Source organism: Callospermophilus lateralis, chromosome 10, assembly GCF_048772815.1.
Source record: "Callospermophilus lateralis isolate mCalLat2 chromosome 10, mCalLat2.hap1, whole genome shotgun sequence".
NCBI classification, from domain to species: domain Eukaryota; kingdom Metazoa; phylum Chordata; class Mammalia; order Rodentia; family Sciuridae; genus Callospermophilus; species Callospermophilus lateralis.
The window spans coordinates 40,055,095-40,081,462 of NC_135314.1; the positions used below are offsets into that span (position 1 = coordinate 40,055,095).

At 41.3% G+C, this 26,368-nt stretch overlaps 1 protein-coding gene across 1 annotated transcript in view; it reads right to left on the reverse strand.

Moving 5' to 3' along the window:
* Klhl6 (kelch like family member 6) overlaps positions 1-26,368 on the reverse strand; it is a 57,440-nt gene that overhangs the window by 13,734 nt on the left and 17,338 nt on the right. The window contains exons 2-3 of the mRNA XM_076867904.2: positions 14,830-14,995; positions 740-1,189 (exon numbers count right to left, since the gene is read on the reverse strand). Coding sequence (XP_076724019.2) covers positions 740-1,189; positions 14,830-14,995 — 616 coding nt within the window. The remainder of the gene's footprint in view (positions 1-739; positions 1,190-14,829; positions 14,996-26,368) is intronic.

Below are 26,368 nucleotides of genomic sequence, written 5' to 3' on the forward strand. Positions count from 1 at the left end.
TGAAGAACATGCTTGAACTGAGTTTTGAGGTGGGAGTGGAAGTTAACTAGAGGAAGAAAAAGAAAAAGGCATTCGGATATCACCTGCCTTGGCCTAGAGACTGGACTACACTTCCACTTTGGAGAACAACAAGCAACACATCAGGACTAGAGCAGAACAGGGAGGTGGGAGATGATGCCAGGAAGCCAGGCTGGATGGGGGTTAGGCAGGAAGTGTGGTTTTCACCCCAGAAATGACAGGGATCCAGTGAAGAAGGTAAGCCAATGAGCAAGAGGCTCACACTTGAGTTTTAGATAATCCTACTGTGGAAATGAATCAGTGTGATACCAGACTGAGAGCAGGGAGGTGAGTTCTGAGGAACTTTCAAGAAATTTGAGAAGGAAAGGATGAAAGTCTGAACCAAGATAAAGTAACCTAAGAATCCATCCAAGATTTCACCAGAGTGGACAAATTAGGAAAGTGGCATGCCTCTGGACAGAGCATGGTCCTTTTTATGTTCATTGCCCCTCACCAACCTCCTGCTCTCACACAATTGAGAAGAGCAAGAATGCATCAGGTGTGGTGCTGGGTGGTTTCCTCTGTCACCCAATCTTCTCAGTAACTGTCTGAAAATGTAGTATCATCCCCATTTTACAGATCAGGCATTCAGGGCTTCTGGAACTTCTTGACTCAAACTTTGAACAGCATAGCATCTTCTAATTAATCTGGTTAAACATAGCATCTCTCATCTCCAACTCACCTCATTGCCAGAAAGGTGGTACATCCTTGCTTCCTGGAGCAGTGGGAAGACTTCTGGGCACTGCCTGATGAGAGGATCTGCTTCAACCGTCTCCACAAAGTACCACGGGTCCAGAAGTGGCAAGCGCACATTCTCCAGAACACAGGGGAGCAAGCAGAGTCGCTCTGACTGTTTGTGGCGGACCCAGCTCATCACAGTCTCAAACACCTGAGCTTCCTCAGTCACATAAAGGTCGTCACTCTTCAAGATGTGGTACAGAGTGTCCACGGGAAGTTCAAGGAATTCCTCGGAGTTCAGAATCTGCACAAAGTTTTGAATGATGTAATTCTGAACTTGCTTCTTTAGACTGTCCAAAGAGTGTGTGTCTGCCAACCTCAGGATTCCAACACAGTTTTCTGGGTTCAAGGCTTCTGTGAGGAAGCTGGCGCAGGCATCCACCATCCGCAGGAACTAATGGAATAGAAGGAAGCGAATCAGGCCAGAAAGTAGACTGCCACAAGGATGTTTATCAGTGAGCTGTGTAGAGTAGCAAGAGCAGAAACAACCAAAACGTCCAACAACAGCCTAGATGAATTAATGATACATTGCTCTAGTCAACAACTCCATAAACATTTAAAAAAACACACATTATCATAGGATAATAAATGATGTGGAAGATATTTATAGTGTATTGAGTTTTTTTTAAAATCTATCACTGAATCTAATTGAGCCTAGATTTATTTGTTTGTTTGTTTGTTTGTTTGTTTTTGCAGTGCTGGGGATCAAACCCAGGACGTCACACATGCAAGGCAAATACTCTACTACTGAGCTACATCCCTAGCCCAAGTCTCTAGGTTTAATAAACCATTTACTGGAAATACAGTGGAAAGAGGAACATACTAAGTGACACCATAAAAACACAATCAGCAAAATCCAGACTGTGGGAAATTCCCCAGGACAACTGATTCCGTTTCTTCAACAAATATATTTACAAGAGCAAAAAGAGAAGGAGAGGGCAAACCTAAAGATAAAGAGATTTAAGAGACGTATCAACCTACTGCAAACTAAGTCTCCTGCAAAATTAAATCTCTGATTTAAATAAAGAATAAAATACTGTTGGAGAAATGTTGATAATGACTAATATTTGGTGATATGAAGAAATTATTAATTTTAGTATTATTGATTTTGGTATTATGAGTATTTTAAGGAAAAAATACTTATCTTTTAAATCCTTATTTTCTAAGATTATATGCTGAAATTGTTGCAGATGAGAAAAGCATTTCACCAAATAATATGCTCATTTACAAGTCTATTTTTATAGAGAAAAATATATATGATGTAATCACTGAATAAAATAGACTAAAGATTAACAGTGTTAATAATCTGTGCATCAATATAGGTATCTGAGGACAGATTATACTGCAGTAGCAAACAACCTTCACACCTCAGGGGCTCACAAGAGAAACGATTATCTCTCACTGTTACTGTATGTCCTTCACAGGGCTCTTTATTCCAGGACCCAGATGAAGGAAAAGCTCATAACTGAAATATGCTGGTCTCATGACAGAAGGGGAAGAAAGATGGCAGAACCATACAAGAGCTCTTAGAGCTTCAGTGGTGGCTCTGTGCTATTTGCATTCACCCTTAACTGGCCGCAAAAAGTCATACAGCATAATTCACCACCAAAGGAACAATAGTCCTCCCACATAAACAGGTCCCACAGAGATGGATAAGGTATTCAGTAAGAACTGTAATCCAAGGAACCACACTCTCTAATTAGACCATGAGAATTTTTTTCCTATCTTTATTTGTAATATATATATATATATATATATATCCTCTAAAGTGAATTAGTATCACTTTAATAGTTAAAAATTAATTGGTAGAATTATTGATTGGCTTCCATATCCCAGTTTAACTTATCATCATCCTCATAAGAATCGTAGTCTTTTGTGTTCGGACAACACTTTACAGATTTTGAAGCAGTGTCATATCCATTATATTATTTAATGCCCATTTTACAGATGAGTTGTCTCAGATGCATCATCAGTCCATTCTTATTTGTTGTTCTATGGAGCTTAGCTTTTATCAAGTGCAGTCTCCTATCTTCCCTCTTTGTCCACTGGGCCCCTTGAAGGGTAGAGTTCTCAGTGTGCTTGGGCAGGTCTATTAATGGAAGGAGAGGAAAGTGAAAGGCTGAGAGGAAGGGCATGGTGGAGAAGGCAGGTTCTGGTGAGAGGATGGATGGGACAGATCTGGCCAGGCAGGGGTGAAGTGTGCAGAGGAGGGATCTGGTGATAGGATATGGAGTGGAAGGGACATAGGACTGTGGAATCTGAGGGAAAGGGTAGGTACAGGAGTGGTCTTAGAGTGGACTGAGTTGACTCAGGTTCAGAGCATCCTGGAGACATGCATCCCTGACTTTCTGAATTGATCTCAACTGCAAAATATAATCTTTCCATATCAGACCACATCTTCCCACTGTCCATTTAGAAAATATTTCCCTGGGATTCAAAGTAAAGTTGGAGAAAGCACAACTTCTGCCTCAGTCCTCTTGTCTGTGGCTCCAACAGCTCTGCTCCTCGCTTGAGCAACTGTGTCAACGGTTGAGACCCAGAAGTCTAACACCTGTTCAGTTGTTTGCAGATTTTCAATTCAAAGAACAAAAATACACAACCGAGACCAAGTATCACTGAGCCCTCAGAACTTGCCACTAGAGTCCTATCTGGCCCTGCCCATGAAGACATCTGAGAGCTAAAAGGAAACTCTCTTAAACCGCGGCCTCCAGCGTAAGACACCGTATCCACCATGCTAGCTTCACATGAGAGGAAGACGATATGAAGTTAAACAGATATTTCTAGAAATTTAGACTCTCCGTAGGGCGCCATTTAAGGCCTGGTTGATTGATAGTCTCTAGGAAAGGAACCTAATGGCTGGGTTCAGGGTCAAAGGGAGAATTACTTTTCATTGCTTACCCTTTTGTAGCCTCTCTCATTGTGTATAGGAATTACCTTTTTAAAATAGACAAAGTTTCTCAGGAGCAAAGACCATAACAGGAAATACACAAAATGCTAATAATGATTGTAAATAAAATGTTTTGTTTGACTATTTAATATTTTGCTGTATAGACAATGTTTTCCCTACTAAACATGACCATTTTAAAATCAAGGAAAACTTACAAAAATATTTTCTTGTGGTTTTAAAGTACACAATGAGAAAAAAATCAACTTAAATGTAAAAAACAAAACAAAGACACCTACTATATGCCAAACTCTTTATACTAAGAGTTATTTAATCATCACAATAACATGATAAAATAGATATTTGGGATCATTCCTTGTTTACAGATGAAGCTAATAAGAAATAGAGCCAGGGCTGGGGTTGTAGCTCAGTGGTAGAGTGCTCACCTAGCATGCATGAGGCACTGGGTTTGATCCTCAGCACCCACATTTTAAAAATAATAAAGATATTGTGTTCATCTAAAACTAAAAAATAAGTACTTTAAAAAAAAGAAAAAAGAAATAGAGTAAAAGAATGAACTAATCTCATCTAATTCCAAAACTGTGTGTTTTTGCATTATTTCAAGGTGCTTCAGGTCAAATAACATGTGGAAGATCTGGGGTGGGGGGGGGGGACAGGAACTGGCAGATCATTTGTACACTTCACCGCAGAGCTCAATCTAATCTGCCCCAACACAGGAAGGATGGACCAACAAGATGCCAATTTCCATCCCTGTGTGACACCCATTGATAAACGAAAAAGGAAACAGAGACAAAATCAAATCAAGTACTAAAGCCCATGTTTGTTAGAAACATTGATCCAAGCTTTTCTCTTTCCACTCTGAAACTGTTAATTCAGCCATTAATCTACCCGTTCATAAACCAATATATATTGAGTATCCATTAAGTTGGACATTCTTGACTCATGCTAGATACAGATGGTTCCTGGGACATGAGAGCTGATAGACCAGAGGAACAGAAGACACTAATCAATTAATCACACAAAGAATGTACAATTACAACTGTGACCAGTGCTATGTACCCAAGTCCAGTGAGTCCACTGTCTGAAACCAAAAATAGTCCTCCTCCAACCCCTCAAAGCCGTCCACAAGCTGGCTCTTGACATCACCATGACCCTCCCTCACAGTGCTGCAGCCACAGCTAGACCCACTGCCTCACCTCCAGACATTCCCTGAGAATCCCTGTTGTGCCTTCTGATGCTCACGCCATCTGCTTGGCCCGCACAATCCTGCTTTTCCAAGACTCTGTTAAAATCCCACATTCCTCAAGAGCCTGACTTTTAAGGAATGACTCAGAATAGCTCGCCTGATTTTTCAACACAGGTTCCTTTTAAGTTTACCCAAGAAGGAGGAAGGGGTGATGATACCTGATGACATTACCATGCTAAGGATAGAAGACCTCCATAGGGATTTTTTCTTCACTCACAGGTATTAAAGCAGAGACCAATGGTTTGGCTTCAGACAGTCTGTGAACCCCTACAAGTGTACACAAACCCTTGTTTGTGCATGTAGCATTTTTCTGAGAACTGAGTTTTCAGAGGACATTGAGTTACTCCCTGGTATTCATCCACCTGAGGACAGAGCCAACAAATGAGGGAGAGCCACATTGAGAGAAATGGAGCCCTGTCTGGTCAGGCTGGGCTTGGAACCTTCCCCAACTCTGGACATTTTAAATTCTGGGTCAAAATTGTGTAAAAAGAAAGGAGGGGGCTGGGGTTGTGGCTCAAGCGGTAGCGCTCTGGCCTGGCATGCACAGGGCGCTGGGTTCGATCCTCAGCACCAAATAAAAATAAAATAAAGATGTTGTGTCCACCAAAAACTAAAAAATAAATATTAAAAAAAAGAAAGGAAGGAAATGGAAAATCAGGGGATGGAAAAGAAGTAGACAAATTCTACCTCTCTATGGGTTTTTATTTTCCCCCTCTTTGATAGCTTCCAATTCCCCAACACAAAGTGAATTCTTCTCTCCTCTCTGCTCCACTGGGATATACCTGCCCCTTCTGTGGAGCACCTGTGTTCTGCCTTGCACTCTGGCCAGTTGAGACTAGCATCTCAAAGGCAGGTTCTAGGTCATATTTGTGTTTTTATTTCCAGCAGGAACAAAAGAAGAGAAAAGGGGGAAGGAGAGATAGAAGGAACCATTTCTCAGACACCTAGCATGTACTAAGATCTGTGCTAGACACTTTTCTATCTGTTATTTCATTCAACAAGTAAACAAAGAGGATATTAGTATTACCATTTGTATAGAAGAAAGAGTCAAGAATTCAGAGTTAAGAATGTTGCCCGAGGGCTGAAGTTTTGGCTCATTGGTAGAGCGCTTGCATGTGAGGCACTGGGTTCAATCCTTAGCATCACATTAAAAAACTAAATAGGCTGGGGATGTGGCTCAAGCGGTAGCGCGCTCGCCTGGCATGTGTGCGGCCCGGGTTCGATCCTCAACACCACATACAAACAAAGATGTTATGTCCGCCAAAAACTAAAAAATAAATATTGGAAATTCTCTCTCTCTCTCTCTCTCTCTCTCTCTCTCTCACTCTCTCTTTAAAAAAAAAAAAACTAAATAAACAAAATAAAGGTATGTGTCCATCCACAAATATATATATATATATATATATATATATATATATATATATACACACATATACATACACACATATATATATCATATATATATACACATATACATACACACATATATATATCATATATATATATATATATATATATATATATATATAGAGAGAGAGAGAGAGAGAGAGAGAGAGAGAGAGAGAGAATGTTGCCTGAAGTCATTCAACTAGTGGCAGCAAAATGACCCTCACAATTTCTGCTTACAGGCTTAGGAGAGCACTTCTGAGGCCCTGTGTTCAGTCCCCAGAACTACATATAAGTGTTCACACACAGGCACATGCACACACATGCACACACACCCATGCGCACACATACACCATTTCTTCTTGCTAACTCTCCTCACTCAACATTACTCTAACAGTGTAACGTGCACTGTCAAGCTAACAAAATGCCAGAAGAATATCAAACAGCTTTATGAGCACAGGGTGGGCAGGGGGCTCCAAGTTATCTATGTCTCTCCAAAATATGTTTTAACAACATTTTTGAGTGTCAGCATCCCATGATCCTGACCAAAAACTAGAAATTGGTTGATGTGATGTGCAGGGCAATCATGAGAACAAGAATTTATTTTTTAATACTTTTTTTTTTTGCTTTGCCACAAGATTTTGCAAGACTTTAGGGTAAATGTTCTTTCTCAGAGTATACCCATGACACATGAACTTGTTAGAGCTGAGATGACAGACAATGGCAACAAACTGCCAACTTCCTGTTTGGGGAGACATGTGAACAAAAGACTGCATACAGCCAGCACCTGTCTCTCTTTCAGAGAGACCAAAAATATGATCAAAGAAACCACTTGAGACATGACTGCAGTTCCCATGAGAAATATCTGTCCCAAAGAGGCAGATATATTTGTATTTCCAGCAGCAACTAGCAAAAGGTCTGACAAAAGATATATTTGTATTTTGTCTTTTGAAAAATATCTTGCTATTCAGATTATATGTCCACTTTTAATTGGATTACATTTTAAAGTTTTTTGAGTTCCTTTTATATTCTGGATATTCATCCTCTGTCAGATAAGTAATTTGCAAATATTTTCCCCCACCTATAGGTTGTCTCTTCACTCTATTGATTGTTTCCTGTGATATGCAGAAGCTTCTGAGTTTGATAAAACCCCATCTAGCTAATTTTATTCTTCCTCAAAAAAATAAAAATAGATCCAGCCATCCCACTTCTTTTTATATATCAAAATGAAATGAAATCAGTTTACCAAAGAGATACCTGCGTGCCCATGTTCATTGAGGCACTATTCACAATAGCTAAAATGGAATCAGCATAGATGCCCATTTATAGGTGAATGGATAAAGAAAATGTGGTATAAATACACAATGGAATACTATTCAGTCTTAAATTAAGAATGAAATTCCATCGTTTTCAGCAAGATAAATAGAACTTACGCAGAAAGATAAATATTTTGTATTTTCATATGTGGAAACTTTGAAAAATCAAACTGGGATTACTAGATTGAGAAGGGGTAAGGGAAGGGTGAAAAAAATTGGATTTAATCAGTGCATCCTGGATGCCTATATGAAAATATCACACTAAATTCCATTAATATATATAGTTTACACATGTTAATAAAAAATTTAAAAAGAGGATGCACCCTAATGTTTCTCATCTCCAATCTCCTCTTCCCTTCCCCTTTACATTCTCCAAAACCTTAAGACCTTAGAGACTTCTCCCACGTGATCCTTCATCTCCCTTGAGGTGCCTACAAATCCGCTCCACAGTAACTGAAGTATTATTTTAGTCCAAATCAGCATTCCATCAACCCTAATGACTAAGTGGCCTTGGAGTTACTGCCCCCAGTCCCTTAGGATGCTCTCATCCCCCTCCTTCCAGTCCTTGCTTTAGTCTTATTTGAGAGGTCTGCTTGTTCCTGGAAGCCGTAAGGAGACGGCAGGAAAGGAAGGAGGCAAGACCTGCAAAAGCTCCAATCACTAAGGTGGGACAAGTACAGAGAGACGCTGCCTGGAGTACTTTCCCCTCAACCCTGCCACCACTTGTTGAACTCTTACCCAGTCTGTGAGGTCCAGTTCAATGTTCCTCTTTCCTGTCTGGAATGTGCTTGGATCAGCCACTGGGTGAGAGCACTTTGGGAATCTTTGTTTAGAGGCTTTGGGGGTAGGGGTTAGAAGCCTAATATGGAGTCAGAAGTGCTAGATTTAAACTCCAGATCATAGCTTCACCACTTGATGAACTGAACTGTCTCTGAGCCACAGTTTCCTCATCTGAAGAGTGTTAAGACTTTATCCAGATGACAGTAAAGAAACAGTTGAGCCAGGAGCAGTGACGCACACATGAAATCCCAGCAGCTAGGAGGCTAAAACAAGAGGATCACAAATTCAAAGCCAGCTTCCGTCACAGTGAGACACTAAGCAATTCAGAGAGACGTTGCCTGTAAATAAAATACAGAATAGGGCTGGGAATATGACATATGAGTTCAATCCCTGGTACCAAAAAAGAAAAAAGAAATAGTTGAGCTGATTTTCTTACCTAGGGTGATCAGCTACTCCAGTGTTAAGTGGATATAATCTAATCTGTGGGTCCCCCGTCAATGACAACAGAAATCTATTTGCACATTACCTACTTTTTACTATGTGTGTGGGCTTAGTAGATACTTTAAATTGAAGCAATTTATTGGTATTAGCATGTGGAATTCTTCCTCCTCTACTCAGCCATGACATTTCTAAGAGCCAGGCCAAGTAATATTCATTGAGTTCTTAAGTAGTTTATGAGGAAGTCCTACTACTCCGTAGTAATAAACAAGAATGACACATTCACACATTCATTCACACATTCACTCATCCAACCAATATTTATAGAGTGTCTACTATGTTCCATGGATTAGAAAGTCAGGAGCCAACCTAGGCAATTGGTTCGGCCACTGGCCACAAGACTGTCTTCCACATAGGTCTCACGAGCATTCATTTGTCACACACAGAAGAACTAACTAGAAAATAAGCAACGTTGGAATCTTCACCAAAGTCTCCTCAAATGGTCACCATGAAAAGAAGTCATGTCGCTGCTCTTAGGGTACCATGGAGGTATCATGTGACTCTTCCCAGGCCAGGCAAGATGACCAGCATCCCCCTTTCTTTCCTCACAGAGAACCACCTGTGTTGATTTTTGTTTTCTGTTTTTCTTCTTCTAAGCTGTTGCTTCTAACCAACTGCTCTGTATTTTAAAAATCTTTCTCTTCCAAGATTAAATACAGGATATGGCCACCCTGAACTTACATCTTCTTACTGCCTTGTAGATAAGCTCCCAAGCCCTGATTTTTTTTTCATGAGTTTTTATAAGAAAATGAAAAAGTGAAAGTAAATGAGTAAAAACAAAAGTAATGAGCATGGTGAAGTTCTCCAAGATTGAGAAATTTTGCCAACTTTATACAATCATTGTCCGGTGTTCATAGCTTCTTACTGGCTGCTTACCTAGAACTCAGAGCCTGGAGGTCCAGTTAAGGCACCCTGCTAGGTGATATTCATCTCAAAGACATCATCTCACAGAAAAGGTCCCCTGGTCCTTTCCTTTTAGATGTCTCTCTTACCTTTATCTCTCCAAAAAGTACTCAGAGAAGAGCTGTTTCTCCTATAACCAACCAATAAATTTTGGTCAACTTGCTTCAAAAGTCCTGTAGTGGGTAGATCAGTCAGTACTTGTACACAGTTCCTGACAGAAACTGTCCCATATCAAGCCATACCTGATTGGTTTGAGCCACCAGTCTGCACACTGGCCAGCAGCTAATGAAGTTGCTCTTCCCAAACAGCGAGTGTTAACTGACTTGGTCAACGATTTGGCCCTTTCTGGACTGGAAAATTCTGGGAAAAACACAATTGATGGGTAACAGAAAGAGACTAAGAGAAGACCTAAAGGGACAGGCAGAAAACAAACTGAGTCACCTCTGTGGTGTGAAGAAACCTTTACTATCAGGTGGGGTAGGGGACATGTGAGAATCTCACAGCCATTGATTTCAATTCAACGAAGGAGGTGCCGGCTTCTGTGGGTGTTCAAAAATGACCATAAATATCAACTCCAGCACACTTTTCTTTACCTATGACTGAATTGATTGAAATAAAGCATCTGTTCACTTCATACCACGTGGACATGATAAAAAAATAAATAAACTTAAACATGGTACTTTATAATCCTAATTTGGGGTGGGGGGATAACACCAAAAAGATTTAGGGATGTTGTCAGGAATGGTGGTGCAGGCCTGTAATCTCAGTATCTCAGGAGGCTGAGGCAGGAGAATTGCAAGTTTGAGGTCAGTCTTGGTAACTTTATAAGGCTAGGGATGTGACTCAGTGGTTAAGCATCCCTGGGTTCAATCTTCAGTACCAAAAAAAAAGAAAAAAACTTAGGGATTCTTAGGGAAATGTTCTTGTAGCTCAGTGTCAGCCAGTTTATCCAAGGCACAAACTATGCAAAGTAAAGTAAAAATTAACACACAAATTATGGGAAGAGACTTTTCTTCAGCATCTATTATATGTTCGGTACTTTGCAAACATCATCTCATTGGATCCTCAAAATATTGCTCCTTGGAAGGACAGCTAATTTTTTACAAACAACTTAATTTTTACATCTTAATTTTACAAACAAGAAAGCTGAGGCTCAGAAAAGTAACTTGTCCACAAGCACACAGCAAACAAATGGCTGGCTTGGGGTTTAAACCCAAATCTGCTTGACTCTGAACCCATGGTTTTTCCCCTCTACCCTCCCTGCCGTATTTGAGACCATTATGGAGAACATGTCCCATCTCAGGAGACTTTAATGATATTATGTGGCTATTGAAAACACAATGCTCTACACACACCGACCTGTAACAATCTCCAAAATATATTATAAAACAAAGCAGGATGTGAAATAGAGTATACCAACATCTGTGTCTGTAAAATGAGAGCAATGAATGGGACTGGTATATGTGTACATCGTCTTGTATGCACATAGAGCAGAAAGAACAGAGAGACCTCACTAGGAGTGACAATGGTGAACCCTCACTGCCTTCCCTTCAGCCTTCCTGAAATTGGAACATGGGCATGTTTTACCCATTCCAAAGAATAATTCTTTTAAAACTATGAAGTGATTTCAGTGACCTATTAATTTTTATCCTTAACACATGAAAGGAGTCCCAGTTTGTTTTTTCAAGTTTGACTTTCCTTTTTATTTTTTGTGACCAGTTTTTCATATCTGAGACTTCGTAGCAAGTAGTCCAGAGAAATCAGTAGGTTAAATGGAGACCCAGAAGTCCACAGATTGTTTCTCTAGTTTTCTTAAAATAGCCTCAGGGAGAAACTTACTTTTTTTTTTTTTCTTAGAAAGAGATTTGGAAAATTTTTAAGGTTGGATTACCAGAGTAGAGGAATCAACAATGAGCAGAGGGGCTGGGGAGGTGGCTCAAGCGGTAGTGCGCTCGCCTGGCATGCGTGTGGCCCGGGTTCGATCCTCAGCACCACATACAAACAAAGATGTTGTGTCCGCCGAAAACTAAAAAATAAATATTAAAATTCTCTCTCTCTCTCTCTCCCTCTCTCACTCTCTTAAAAAAAAAAAAAAAAAAAGACTAGATCTTAAAAAAAAAAAAAAAAAAAAAAAAAACAATGAACAGAGCTTGTCCTGTCTCTATCCTATCTTCCTTCTCCCACTTCTCTTGTTAAAAACCAACCTCTCTATTGAGGCTCATCACCTGGAGAAGATAGAGAAAGAGGAAGAGGAGGAAGCAAAGGAGGAGGTGGAGAAGGGAATTGGAGAAGAAAATATTTGATGCCAAAATAATTCCAGATATATAAACATTTAAATATCAAAGCTGTAAATACAAAAGATTAAATGTTATAAGTGAATAAGCATAAGAATGAGCAATGGAAGGCCCTTCTAAATAAGCCCTTCTAAAAATGTATACCAAAAGCAAAAAAATAAGGAAATGATGAATAGATCTGACTAAATACTTTTGTACGTGGAATAAAGCTGTAATTAAAAATTATGAGTCAAATGACCAGTGACAAATATTTTCAAAAGACATTATAAAAGATCATAGTCTTTAATATCGTAAGAGTTTTTATCTCTTGAAAAATCACCCAAAACTGAAAGGAGAACAAAAAACAGAAACATAAAACACCATCCTCAATGAAACCAGGCGGCATCAGTAACCCCAAACCGCAGAAAACAAGAGACTGGCAAGTGACTCTGCTGAGAGGGAAGGTCAGGCCTAAAGGGGAACAAGCTTGCCCCTCTGAACCCAAAAGAGCAGGACTATTGAGGTCTTATGGAAGAAGGAAGGCCAGGGTAGGCGCCAGTGACAGCAGGGGGACAGATGAAGAAGTTCCTGTGCCTCCTTTCACCCCCTATCTTCTTATGGTCTAATAATTCCTATCCCACTCCCACTAGAAAAGAAGATTTAATTTCTGGAGAAAGAAGCTGTAGACTCAGGGACACCAGAACCTGAGGAAGACACATGCAGGCATCATATTGAAAATATAGGGGTTAAGTGAAGGTTTGCACACAACACACACACACACACACACACACACACACACACAAACTAATACATGCAGTTGGCTTATAACCCTGGAGCAGGAGAAAGGAGCCTTATCTGGAGAAACTGAGCAATCCTAGGAAAAGCCCAATAGGTTCTAACATTTGGGAACCCCCTATAAAAAGAAAACTGGCAGACTAGCTAAGAGCACTGGAAAAACTCTCCTGTCCACTGGCCTTCCACCCTGGCCTATGTACACTGAGCTTCAAACTAGCATATCAAGGCCTCTATCCAAAACATGACTAGATTACCAAGAATCAAATCACCAGAGGGTATTTGAAGAAACCCTCTGTGGTGGGTGGAATGTTGGGCCCCCAAAAGTTGTGTTCAGGCCATAATCCCCAGAACCTATAAATACTACCCTGTGTGGCAAAGGAGTGAATATTACTTATATGACACACGACATGATTAAGGCAAGGAGCTTGAGAGGAGGTGTTTCTCCTCAGCATGCTACCTAAATGTACTCAGATGTACCTTTATAAAACACAGACACCTCCAGGGACCTGTGGACAAAGAAGAGGCAATGTGGCCACAACTGCAGAGATTAGCTGTGGTCACGATGGAAGAAATGCCAGAACCCACCGGAAACTGGAAGGGGCAAAGAAAGATTCATCCCTAGAGCTTCCAGAAGGAATACATCCCTGCGGACACCTTGATATTGAACTTCTGGCCTCCAAAACTCCAAGAGGATACATTTCTGTTGTCCTAAGCTTCCTTTGCCTCTAGGTAAAACCCCCCTCTCCTTTCTCTCACAAAGATACCAGCTATTATAGTCTTATCTCAAGATATTTAATTACATCTGCAAAGACCCTCTTTTCAAATAAGGTCACATTCACAGATTCTAAGGATTAGGACTCAGACATATCTTTCTAGGGAACATAACCCAATTCACTACAGAACTATTTATATGAACTACTTTGAAAATCCATAATTATTCCTTCAGTTTTTCATATCTGTTTCCAAATGACTTCCAGGAAAATTTCTACACACTTCCACCAGCAATGAATGAAAGTATCTATTTTCTCTCGGTTTTGCAAATACTAAAAAGTATGCTGTATATACATATTGTATATGTTTCTGATAAGTCTCAACATCCAAGCAATGAGACAGTCTCTGCCTGAACCCATTAGACTCAATTTCAATGGTGTGAACTTCAATTCAGGTAAAGATGGTGACTTGGGTTGGGACCCCTGATACAATTGTGGATGCAACTGACATCATCTATGGGTCTAATTATTTTATGAAGTTAAATACAATTATTGTAACCACATTGAAGCCAACATAATTGGATGGGAAGAAATACATGTTATATTAAAATTAAACTTAATTCTGAGGGTTTTCAACGATACCCCATATTTTTCAGTCTTGTTCTTTCAGTCACTACACAGTGTAATCACAACAGGCCCTGCTTCCCCCAGAACTTAGACATCACTGCCTGAGAAATTGCATGGTATTGTAGAAAGCATGTGGACCCTGGAATCAGAAAACTCAGAAAACCCAGGATTCAAATCACAGCCATGCCAATCATTCTCTGAATGGCCTTATTTTCCCTGCTCATGAATGGGGAAGTAATCACCTCTCCAGGTTGTGCTGAGAGTCATAGGTTATGCATATGAAGCACTAGCTGCAGGTCTGGCTCCAGTTAGACTGTTGCAAGATGTGTCATTGTGCCTGCAGTCAAGAACCATGTCTACGTTCTAGGCACCCAGATCCCCTGACTTCATCTCATGAAGGAGTCAATGTCCCATCTCACCACCTCTCATAAATTTTCTAAATGAACATCTTCTGACTTTCAAGTAAGCACAGGCCCAGCTAAGTGTGTGTGTGGTGGGGTGAGATACAGGCCTGGGAGCCAGTCCAGGTAGGTCTCTGGGGACTGCTGCTTTCACCTGCCTAAGAGAAGAGCACCAAGCCCCTTTGTTCACACACCTGGAAGAGGTTGGCAGCTTCCAGGACCCGTTGGACATTCTGCTTGGTGATGAGCGCCTTGCTGGTGTATGTGTAGTCCAGGAGCGTGTGCATGGTCTCGGCGTCCACCCCTTTAATGATGATCCTCTTCTCATACTTTTCCTTTAAGTCATTGCAGAACATGGCCCTGGAAGAAAGATGAGTGAATATGAATCCTACTAGGAACCTTGATTCCAGACCTAAAGAGATCCCTTTTTAGACTTGTCTGTCCTCCTAGAACAGTGGGGGTTCCCAAGATCAGAACCCTGGCTATGGCTGTTTTTCCAGCACCCACCACACATCAGACATTTAGTCATTGCTTCCTGAAATGAAATGTCCTGCTCTGCCAAGGCTAACTGTGGTCCCCAAGACCAGTTTCAGATCTATTTTATGGACTCAAAATGCTGGGGATCCTTCTTGGGAAATTTCAAAGCCTCATCTGTTCTTTCCTTCTCATTGCCCAGTACCAAACAGGGGATTTTTTTGATGTTTATTTTATTTTTTAGTACTGGGGATTGAACCCAGGGGCACTCTACCACTGAGCTATAAACCCAGCCCTTTATATTTTTTGTTTTAAAACAGGCTCAGGCTGGCCTCAAATTTGTGATCCTCCTGCCTCATTCTCCGGAGTAGCTGACTCAGTTCTCATACGAGCTCTCCTGTGGCCTGAACTTAGCCATACCATTCAGAACCCAGCTTCCCTCCAACAGTGCAAATGGCTCTTGCAGCTGCCCCTCAGCCCAGAGGTTGAACACTTGTCCATGGATTCCCAGGACCAGAACTCTTCAAGGTCATTACTCTGTCTCATTTTTGGCTCTGATCCTCCCTAGGAATGAACTTTGCCTCTATCTTGAAAGCAGGGGAACAGGATTGAAAGAATGTTGATTTTAGCATCAGATGAATGAGGGTTTGAACATCAGCCCTACCAATTCAAAAATGGGATGTGTTTTTCATTTCCACGAGCTCCAGCTTTCTCATCTGTAATGGGGCTTTAAGAGCTATTTTTAAAGTTTGTTAAGGATTAACTCATTAACTAATAGATAAGAAGAAACACAGGCTTTTTTTTTTCACCCAATACTGGGCTCATATGTTAATTGATCCTACTCTTTAGGTTTTTTTGAGCTGCTAGTCCTCAGGGAATGTATGAGCAATTTTGTTTATTTTTAAAATGCATTTAAATCTTACTATGCTTCTGAAAAGATTTCTGAAATTCTGTAACCAAATTCTGTTTAAAGGTACCAAAAATATGGCAAGATTATGTAAATTTAAAATAGGAGGGAAGACAATAGAAAACCATGAGTGGGAACATGAAACTAATCTGTGACTGAGGTCAAAATGCCCACCACGTGGCTGCAGCACCATCACCACAGGTGGTTCAGCCTACACATAAGAAATGCAATTAGGTCATATGCACAATTTCATAATCCTTGTGATAGATATTTTTAAAACAAATCCAAATGCTTAGAAGAATTATGATTGTTAGCATTACATTCTAGATGGAATTTCTCTTGGGGATGAATAACAGCCTCACAACATTCTTACCCCATGAGTCTGATCCTTAATAGCTGTAGCTAAGACAATTCCCTCAGCCCATTCCTACAAAAACCTGTTCACTCTTTGTGGCCCTTCCAATAGATGTGAGACCTCAGAAATTCTACAAGCTAAGAAAGCACAGCTTATAAAAAACACTCCTTGTAGGCGCTGGAATTCAATTTTTTTCCATTCAACATGCACTTACAGAACACTCACTCTATGTAGGATACTGGGATAGGAATGAGAGGGGTTTAAATATTAAGCAGCTCTGAAGTGAATTGTAACCCCCACTCCCTGTTCATACATTGAAACTCTAACCTCCAATGTGACTATATTTGGAGATAGGTCTTTAGGAGGTAATTAAGATTAAAAGAGGTCAAAAGATTGAGATCCTAATCTGATAGTATTATTAACCTTACAAGAAGAAGAAAAAGAACAAAATCCACCCCCCCTTCTCTTTCTCCCTCCCCACCATGTGAAGACACAGTAAGAAAGTGACCAGCTGCAAGCCAAGGAGAGAGCCCCCACCAGAACCCAACCACACTGGCACCCTGATCTCACTTCCAGCCTCCAAAACTGTGAGAAAGGACATTTCTGTGGGTTAATCCACCCTTTCTATGATCTTTTATTATAGCAACCCAAGGTAAGATGGATTTGGTTGCTAAGAAATGGGGCGTTCCTATGACAAATAATTAAAAACATGAAAGCTGGTTTGGGACTAGGTAATGCGTGGAAGCTGGAGGGATTTTGAGGTGAATGCTATAAAAAGCCTAGATTGCCTTGAACAGAATGTCCATAGAAATATAGGCATTAAAGGTCTTTCTGGTGAGATCGCACATGGAAATTGAGAACATGTTATTGTACATTGGAAGAAAGGTATGCTCTCATAAAGTGGCCAAAAAAAACCCCCTCAACACTACAGTGTTCTAGTATTTTGTCGAAGGTAGAACTCTTATGTGATTAAATAGATATTTAGCTGAGGCAATTTCTGAGTAGGGTTGAGGAACAGCTTTCCTTCCTACTGCTTAGTAAAACGAAAAGGGAGAGCAATTAATTGGAGATGGATTTTTAAGCAAAAAAGGAACAGAAATTAAAGATTAGGGAAATTCTCAGCATACCAACATTATAAAACATGAGAAAGCATGCTCTGAAGGGAGCACCAAGGGCTATTATTTGATAAAATGACCTGAGGTGATAAAATACTTATGGGATTACATGAAACACTGCCAGTTTTAACTGAAGGGATGGAGGCTTGGCAAATGAGGAAAAGCTATTGAGCTTGGACTTGATGGTGGGGGACAAGATGATTCAGGTACTCAACTGCCAACATGCACTATTCCTCAAGAGGAAAAAACAATCACTGAAGGGTGATTTAGAGATAGAGCATCAGGGCCACCTGGTTCAATAGGTGGGACAGCCTCTGTCAAAGCTTTGGGGACAGGACTCCCGCTTACAGGCATGGGAGTGATATTGCCACCTCCTTGGATCTGGAGGGCACAGCATCAAACCAAAGAGGATTATTCTCAATCCTTAAAATGAAATGTGATTTACCTTTCTAGGTTTGGCCCTTCCTTGGGAACCACCACCACCTCTTCCATCTTTCCTATTTCTCCCCTTTGGAATGAGAATATCTATCCTGTCCCACTGTTGTATTTTGGGTTTACAGGTCCACAACTGGAAAGAAATTTTGTCTTAAGATGAGTTGTTCTTCAAATCTCACCCATATCGGAGTTAGATGATATTTACATGAGACTTTGAAGTTGACAATGAAATAAACTAAGAGTTAGGGGGCTGTTGGGATGTCATCAATGTATTTTGCATATAAGAAGGACATGACTTTAAAGGACCAAATGTGGAACGCCATAGACTGAATTATGTTCCTCCCATAAGTCACATGTTTAAATCCTAATTCCCAATGTCACTGCATTTGGAGATAGGAATTTAGGAGGTAATTAGATTAAACAAAGTTATAAAAATGATATCCAAATCAGAAGAGAAAAAGATCTCCTCCCCCCCCATTCACTTATATACTAAGGAAAGACCATGAAGACACAGGGAGAGGGGAGGCCATTTACAAGCCATGAAGAGAGCCCTCACAAAACCCCAACTATACTAGCAACTTGATCCCAGATTTCCAGACTCCAGAAGTGTAGGGGGGAAAAAAAATTCTACTGGTTAAGCCACCGAGTATATGATATTTTGTTATAACAGCTCAGGTTGACTAATACTGACAGTCTCTATTAACCCCAAACCCTAATAGTTCACAATTTAGCAGGGATATATAGGCACAAACAAAAGGCCATAAAAGACTACAATGTGCTGTGGAAGCCAGGAGTGGCTGCTCATGGAGAAGAAAAATTTTGATATGTGAAGGTTATGGATAGAATTTGCAGGTAAAAAAACACTATGAGTAGAAGGGACATAAAGAAGAAGAGCAGATAAAAGAACCAGCAAATACAGATGATTTCCAATTTATAATGGTTTGACAGGATTTTTCAACTTTACAGTGGTGCAAAAGGCATAAACATTGGGCAAAAACCATTCTTCAAATTTAGAATTTTGATCTTCTCCCCAGCTAGTGATATACAACACAATACTCTCTGAAAATGCTGGGCATTGGCAGCGAGCCACAGCTCCCAGTCACCCATGTGAGCACAATGGTAAAGGGTCATTATAAGCGTCTATATGTGATTCAGCTGGTGTCCAAGGGATTTGAAAGGAGGTAGTAAGAGGAGTCTGGGAAAGTAAACCTGGGTACTGATTGTGGAGGGTCCTGGAAAAGGCCAAGGCACTAGGTTTTTATTCAGTGAACAATGGGGAGCCATTGAAGGTCTGTAAACAGCAGCAGAACTCAGAGAGAACATTTTTAACAGGTATATTCTCACCATAGTTTGCTGATGATGGATGCCCCTGGAGTCAAGAATTAACTGCATCCAAACAGAGCTGCAAGGCTTGTGACAATGCCAGGGACATTTCCCAGAAAATGTACTAACCGAGGCAGTAGGCTGCTGGGGAACTTCTCCAGCTAGTTTTCAATGAACTCTGTAAGTCTCAGACACCTGAACAGGTACAAATGAATATTGCCTAGAGAACAATTATCTCCCAACTAAATCACTGAAATAGGAAGGTCCCAGAGTAGAGTCCTGGTATTAAAAAATAGGGGTCCCCAAACTGGGACGTCCATCTAGACACAGAGAGGATTATATCCTTATATCCTGCTCCCATTCCTTTCCCACACCTCCTATTTATCACAACTGGAAATAAATTTTGTCTTAAGATGAATTGTAGTCACTCATCTGTTTCCCTTCCCCTTTACCTAATCTGTAAGACAAAGGTAGATTGTGGCTTCCCAGGATCAAACATCCAAAAGTCCAAACACACACACACACACACACACACACACACACACACACACATACACACACACACACACCCCACGAGGGTGGAGGGATCATTTGACTTGCTGACTTCTCAAAGCTTTTGTTTTAGCCAGTGAGATCTTGCCCTCTGGTGTCCCTCTGTCCTCCTTTCTCTGTCCTTGTTGCTTTAACCAATGATGACCCTCCCACCCTTCCTTCCTCCTCCTTTTTCTGTCTTCCCCCAACTGGCGTCTTTCTTCTCACAAGACTATGACAGCATGAAAGGAAGAGAAAATGTGAATTCCAGGGCTACCAAGTTAATAAATCCCAGCCTGGGACCAAAGAAGCAATGATGTCACTTGGGCAGGTGACCGATTTACAAGCCACTTTCTTCAGTCATAATCCTCTTGGTCAGCAGCAGGGCGCTGTCTGCAGAACCACAATCATATGCCTTTAAGAGTGATGTCATGCAGGTCTTGCCTTGCTGCCTCCTGATTTCATTTAAAAAATCCTGCTGGTCAACCATACAATGTCTTCTCAGCTAGTGCCTCTCGCTTGGAGGAACTAGACAAGCTCAGGCTGTGAGCCTCCCTTTGTTGGAGTTTCTAGGGCAGTGCTGCTAAGCAGGTCTGTAATGACATATGTAATTTGACATGTCCCAGTCATCACACTTTTTAAAAATTAAAAAGAGATGAAAACCCATTTTAATAACCTATTTTGCTTAACCCAGTGTAGACCTGATATTACCATTTTGACATGAAAGGAATATTTTCAAATTACTAATAAGATAATTTTTATTATTTTGCCACACTAAGTCTGCAAAAATCCCACATGTATATTTTAGACTTAAAATCATCTTGGTTGAGACCGGCCACAGTTCAAATGCTTGACAGTCACAAGTGGTAGTGGTGCCATATTGGGCAGCACAGTTCTACAGCATCAATCCTGCACACGGTGTCAGGGTCACCCACATCTGCAATTATCCCTCAATCATCCACATGAACATCCTATGTTCAAATACATGGAAAATAGGTCATTTAGTGGGCATGATCATGGGGTTGGATGAAGTTTCACATAACGGATGCAATACTTCTGGAAACCCACCAGCATCAAATTTAGAAATGCTATTTCACTTCAAATGTGATTTTAAGATTAGTGAAAGGTGAATTTTTTTGAAACCATATGCAGGTGCTCTTCAACATTCTATGGATTCTTGTGTCTCTAAACCCATAGTAAATTGAAAATATCATAGAATAAAAATGCATGTAATGAAGCCACTCAATGGTGGCAAATGCCTGTAATTCTAGGGGCTTGGGAGGCAGAGGCAGGAGGATCACAAGTTCAAAACCAGCTTCAGCAACCTATCGAGGCCCCTAAGCAACTTAGCAAGACCCTGTCTCAAAATAAAATATAAAAAGGGCTGGGGATGTGGCCCAGAGTTAAACACCCCTGGGTTCAATTCCTGGTACAATCCCCACAAAAAAATGCATTTTACACACCTAACCTACTGAACATCACAGTGTAGTAACACGGTGTGCTATTGAGCCTCTGTGGTTTAGTGTTGTGATCAAATGACTTACTGGGAGCTGTGTGACTCAGAGCCACTGCCCAGCACCACAGCAGAGTATGAGACAGCACATGGTGAACAGGGGAAAAAAATAAAACTCAAATGTCGAAGTACAATTTCTCCTGAGTGCACATCACTTTCACACCATCAAAAAATCAAATTGAATTATTGTTAAGTCAGGGACAATTTGTGATCTTCAACATTCAGAAGAAAACTAAGAAACCCTAATGGAGAGATGTTCTAACATTAATGAAGTATGAGTGGAAATGGTCTCCTGTGACACCTGACACACAGGAGGACTCTTAAATAAATAATATGTATTTCAATGTGATATTTTATTGGTCTCTCTGGGGTCACTTGGACTTTTATTTGGGCTGTCACTGCTAGATTCCCCATCCAAATTCTTTCTTGGATTCACAATCACTGGATAACATCCTGCCCCAGCTCAGCCCATACCAACTAGTACCTGGAGAAGATCCTCCTATGCTAGGGATGTGTTAAGGGAGGAGGCCAAGTAAGACCAAAGTCATGCAGAAAATCACTTCAACCTGACCCTGCAAGGATCTGGAGACATACTTCAGAGTGGTCCCAAAAGAGGCAAAGCCAATAGGCTATGACAGTGGGTACTGCTGATAGCCTTCAGTTAAGGCCAACCCAGGAGTAGGAAAATGCTCAGCACTTGTGGCTTTCTTTCTATGTGTGAATTGGATGTGCACAAGCAAAGGAGTTTTGGGGAGTCTAGGGGCAAGCAAGGAAGAAGATTGCTGGATAGCTGTTGGAAGGCAGAGAAGGGCTGCAGTCCAGAGTAGGCTCCATGCTCAACACTCAGCTCTCACTGCAGGACTCAGTGCAAGTGAAGAAACATCAGTTTGCTCCTCTGTTCAATGGTACAACAGTCACTGCCTCTGTGAATTGTTTGGAAGAATAAGCAAGGTAATGTGCATCAAGTGGTTAGCACAATACCTGGCACCTGGTAAGCACTCAATCAAGGAAGGCCTTTCAGACCAGATCATAGGACCTCAGCAGGCTGTTGGGAGATACCCAGAGGTATCTGGGCAGACTGTGCATCACTTCAGCTTGTGACCCTTGACCTGGCAGCATTTGGCCTGATGTGTTTGGATGACTGGTGTGACTGATGTCAGAGTTGCTATATTTCTGCCCACCATCCATCCAGAGCCAAGGAAACACCAACACCCAGGTTGCTCTAAAGACATTAATTCAGTAACTGTGCCTGGGAGAAAGGAGGGAAGTATTCTAAAAACAGTATCCTTCTCTCACATTTGATTCCCAAATCCCAGCATTTCACTGCTCTTTTCCAAGATATTTTTGCTTATTTTTCTGCCACTTAAATAGACTGCCCTGGGCCATGGCCACCATACTGAATATGAATAAAGTAAAACTGGGGAGAGATCTATTTCTCAAAAATTAAATTTCTAGGCCTCCCGCTGCTCCTGCCGGGAGATCCAGGAAAGCTGTAGTCAAAGTTTGGTCCTCACAGGTGATCAGCAATGACCAGAACCTAACATTTTGGACTTGGTCCATAACTCAACAGTGCAAGAAAATCAGCAAGAGTTCAAGGCCAAATTTTGTATAGGTGGGGTGGAGGGTGTCAGCTCAGCATCAGCCCTAAGTGTACCAGCCCACATTTTGTTCTCTGATCACACAGCTGGATTAATTGGTAACAATTTAACTCATAGCATACATTTAAGATATTGTATAATAAAAACTACTTTCCAAAGATGCTGACCAATTCTCATGAGTTTCTTGTAAAACAGAGGTAGCTATTAGGATCCTCATTTTACAGCATAAACGGTCTCATAACATGGAGCCAGACGCCTAGTACAGCGAGCCCATCTCCCACATCAGCCATGAGAACATCCACAGCCTGAAGGTGTTCTGGGGTGAAGTCAAGCTCTGCCTGGGCCCCGCACCCTTCTAACCTCTCCTCACTTCATATCTCTGACCCAATGTCACCTCCTCAGAAGCTCTCCGTGATGCTGTCCCCAAACCAAAATAGTCATTCCCTAACACCTTCACTTTCTTCACTTCCTGTATTTTTCCTTCATAACCCTGCTATGAACTACTTGTTAACTGGTTTAACAATTGTCCCCTGACTAGAATGTGAACTGATTGAGGGTTTGAGTTCTGCCATATTTGCTACTGTATCCCCAAGGACTAGACCAGCGCTACCACCCAGTAGGGACTTGGTTTCCAGAAAAAATGAGGGAATGAGCAAATGAAGGTATAAGTCAGCTTGTCCTTCCTAGTTCCTTTGCTTTTGTTTTTGACAGGAATCTGCCACTCCAAGAATGGTTAAGCACCCTGTAGAGGACATGGGCTCTCCACCCCCATGATGATGAACACATCACAGCCCCAAATCCCAGAGCCTGAAATTTGAGGACACACATGCACTCAAGCATTCTACTTATAACTTTGATGAGTTCTAGGGGCTCCTGTAATTCTTAAACTCAGCAGCTCAGAACATTTTACCCAGCTCGACTATTTATAGCTTACTCACTCCCCAACCCACCATAGCTCTGAACTCCAAACACCAATCTAAGTCCTATAAACCCCATCAGCTCCACTATCTTATACTGGCTTCCTCCCTGCCTGCCTCTACTCTATTCTGCCTCCAAACCCATCACTATTCCCATTTATACCAAGAACTGACTCCTCTGCTTCACTGAGATAGATCTTCTGTGTTGGACTGGCTTTAACATTAGTTACAAAGTAAGTGAAGTTCTACTCAAGAATACAAGTGTCCAATGTGTAAGGAATCAGCTAAAATAATGTTTCAAACTAGTCATCCTGTGCTGCACAATGACTACTATTGTTAAAAAGGGATTATTTGATATAAAACCAATGCAGCCAATCATAGGGGTTTCCACTGCAAAACAAAGCAGGGAGTCAGCAGATGCAAATGTGACCTGGTATGGCATGACATCACTCTGTATGCTTCCCAGCAACTCTAAGCTCAAGGCACTGAAATCTTTCACCTGCCATTTTCCATATAGTCCTAACCAAGGGAAGCAAATAAACATTCAATTCAGTCCAATTTCTGATTTCAAGCTGTCCCTCAGTCCTATCATGTGGATCCCATCTCAACACTAGAGTCCTGCTTAAATCCTCGGCTTCCAGATACAGCAGCCTTGGGAGGTAGGCACAAAGCATGTTCCCTGGCCCAGCTGCTTAGTACTTTGGGTACCTGTTAAGAACCCAGAATCCCAAACCCCATCTACCCCAGACCTACTTAATTAAAATCCTCGGCAGTAGGGTTAGGGAGATGTATCTTATTAGGCTTCTCTGGGCTCCACCTATAATTCCTTTGCAAAGTAAAGCTTAAGAACCATTGCCCTAAAAAGAAGTCACCCCAACTCCCCTACACGGGCTCCCTTGGTTCACATCTGAGAAGGAGATTGAACAAAGATTAAAGTCAAGGAAAAAAATTGCTGCAGTGCTCGGGCAGACATGTCCCAGGAAAGTTCCCTCTTGCTGTAGAGTCTCCCTTTCACCTTCTGAGATCTAGCCTCCTAGAATCCTAGAATGAGAATGAATTAATCTCTTCTTCCTAACCTACGTAGCTCAGATGAAAGAAGGCCTCATCCTGGCTTCTTAGTCTTTCCCTAGTTTAGATGCAAAGAAAAGGCACCACAGTTTATATTTAAGTAGCACAGTTCATTGGAGGTAGGAGTTCTGGAAGAGGGCTTGGCACCAAAGCTCTATTAATAATAATAGCATACAATTTTGTTCTTATCTGCTGTGCACATGCAAACTGCATACAGCTGGAGTGATGCCTTCTGCTGAGGTTTGTATGTGGTTTGTCCCCCAGGGGTTCATGGATTGGAAGCTTGGTCCTCCTTGTGGTGGTGTATGGTGGTAAGAACTTTAGGAGATGGATCCTAGTGCAAAGTGGTTGGGCTGATGTGGGTACTGCACTCAGAGGGAATTGAGGTGGTTCTCATGGGACACCGATGACTTCTCACAAGACAGTTATTGTAGGAGAGCAATACTGGCCCCTCCCTAGTGCTCTCTGGCTTCCTGCCTCACCATGTGTTCTCTCCCTCTAGCATGCACTCCCACGATGATACACTGTTTCTGTGACACAGCCAAGGAGGCCCTCACCAAACCCAAGCCAGTGCTATACGCCTACCCTTGAACTTCCAGAATGATGAGCTTAATAGCTTCTTTTTTTAAAAAAGTATCCAGCCTCTGGATGTTTTGTTATAATAATGGAGAACTGACCAGTACATCTTCAGAGAAGCATTTGAATATTCATGGCCATCTCTTTTTTCCAGTACAGATACAAGAATAACAATTCTCTATGTTTCTCTCTGGAGTTTGAAGTTAACTCTGAACCCCCAGCCACTGGCTGAGTCTTACACCAAGATGACAGACAAAACTGGAAACCCAGAGCTTGCCATCATGGACTCTAAGCATTACCAAACCTTAAAATAATTGCTTTCTGCCATGCTCCTTGGCTAAGTTCACCACTCCTCAAGGACACCTGGACCTTTTGGAGATATTAGAACCTGGCCATATTACTATGGAACTAGAGTCCTTCAAGACCTACAGGACCACTGCTGATGTCTCAACATGCCAAGTAACTCACTCCATTCAAATTTATAACAGAAAGAAGAGCTTGTTTTGATCTGCACAACCAGGCAGGACAGACCATCAATCATAACAATACTTGTGGCCAGGCTTCAGCAATGACTCAGTCTCAGAGATCTAATGGGCAGTTCTTGTTTTGCCTGCCCAGCACCATTCCTATCCTTTTCAGTAGGAGTACCCGTATTTTCCATTGGGAGCTACCTCTCATCCTTTGTTAGCCTGGGATGTTTGGATGGGGCTGACCCTACCTCTTGGACCAGACACGAACACAGTCCAAGTCACATGTTATGTCCTCTATGCCACAGTGACTGGTTAGAGACAGACACACGACAAAGCTGATCTAAGCAAAGCCAATTCCAGAACTTTTCTGGAATTACTGAGGAACAGAAGCTCTCCTCCCATGAGATTGCTAAACTGGTAGAAATGAAAGTTCAAAGATACTTGCCTCCCT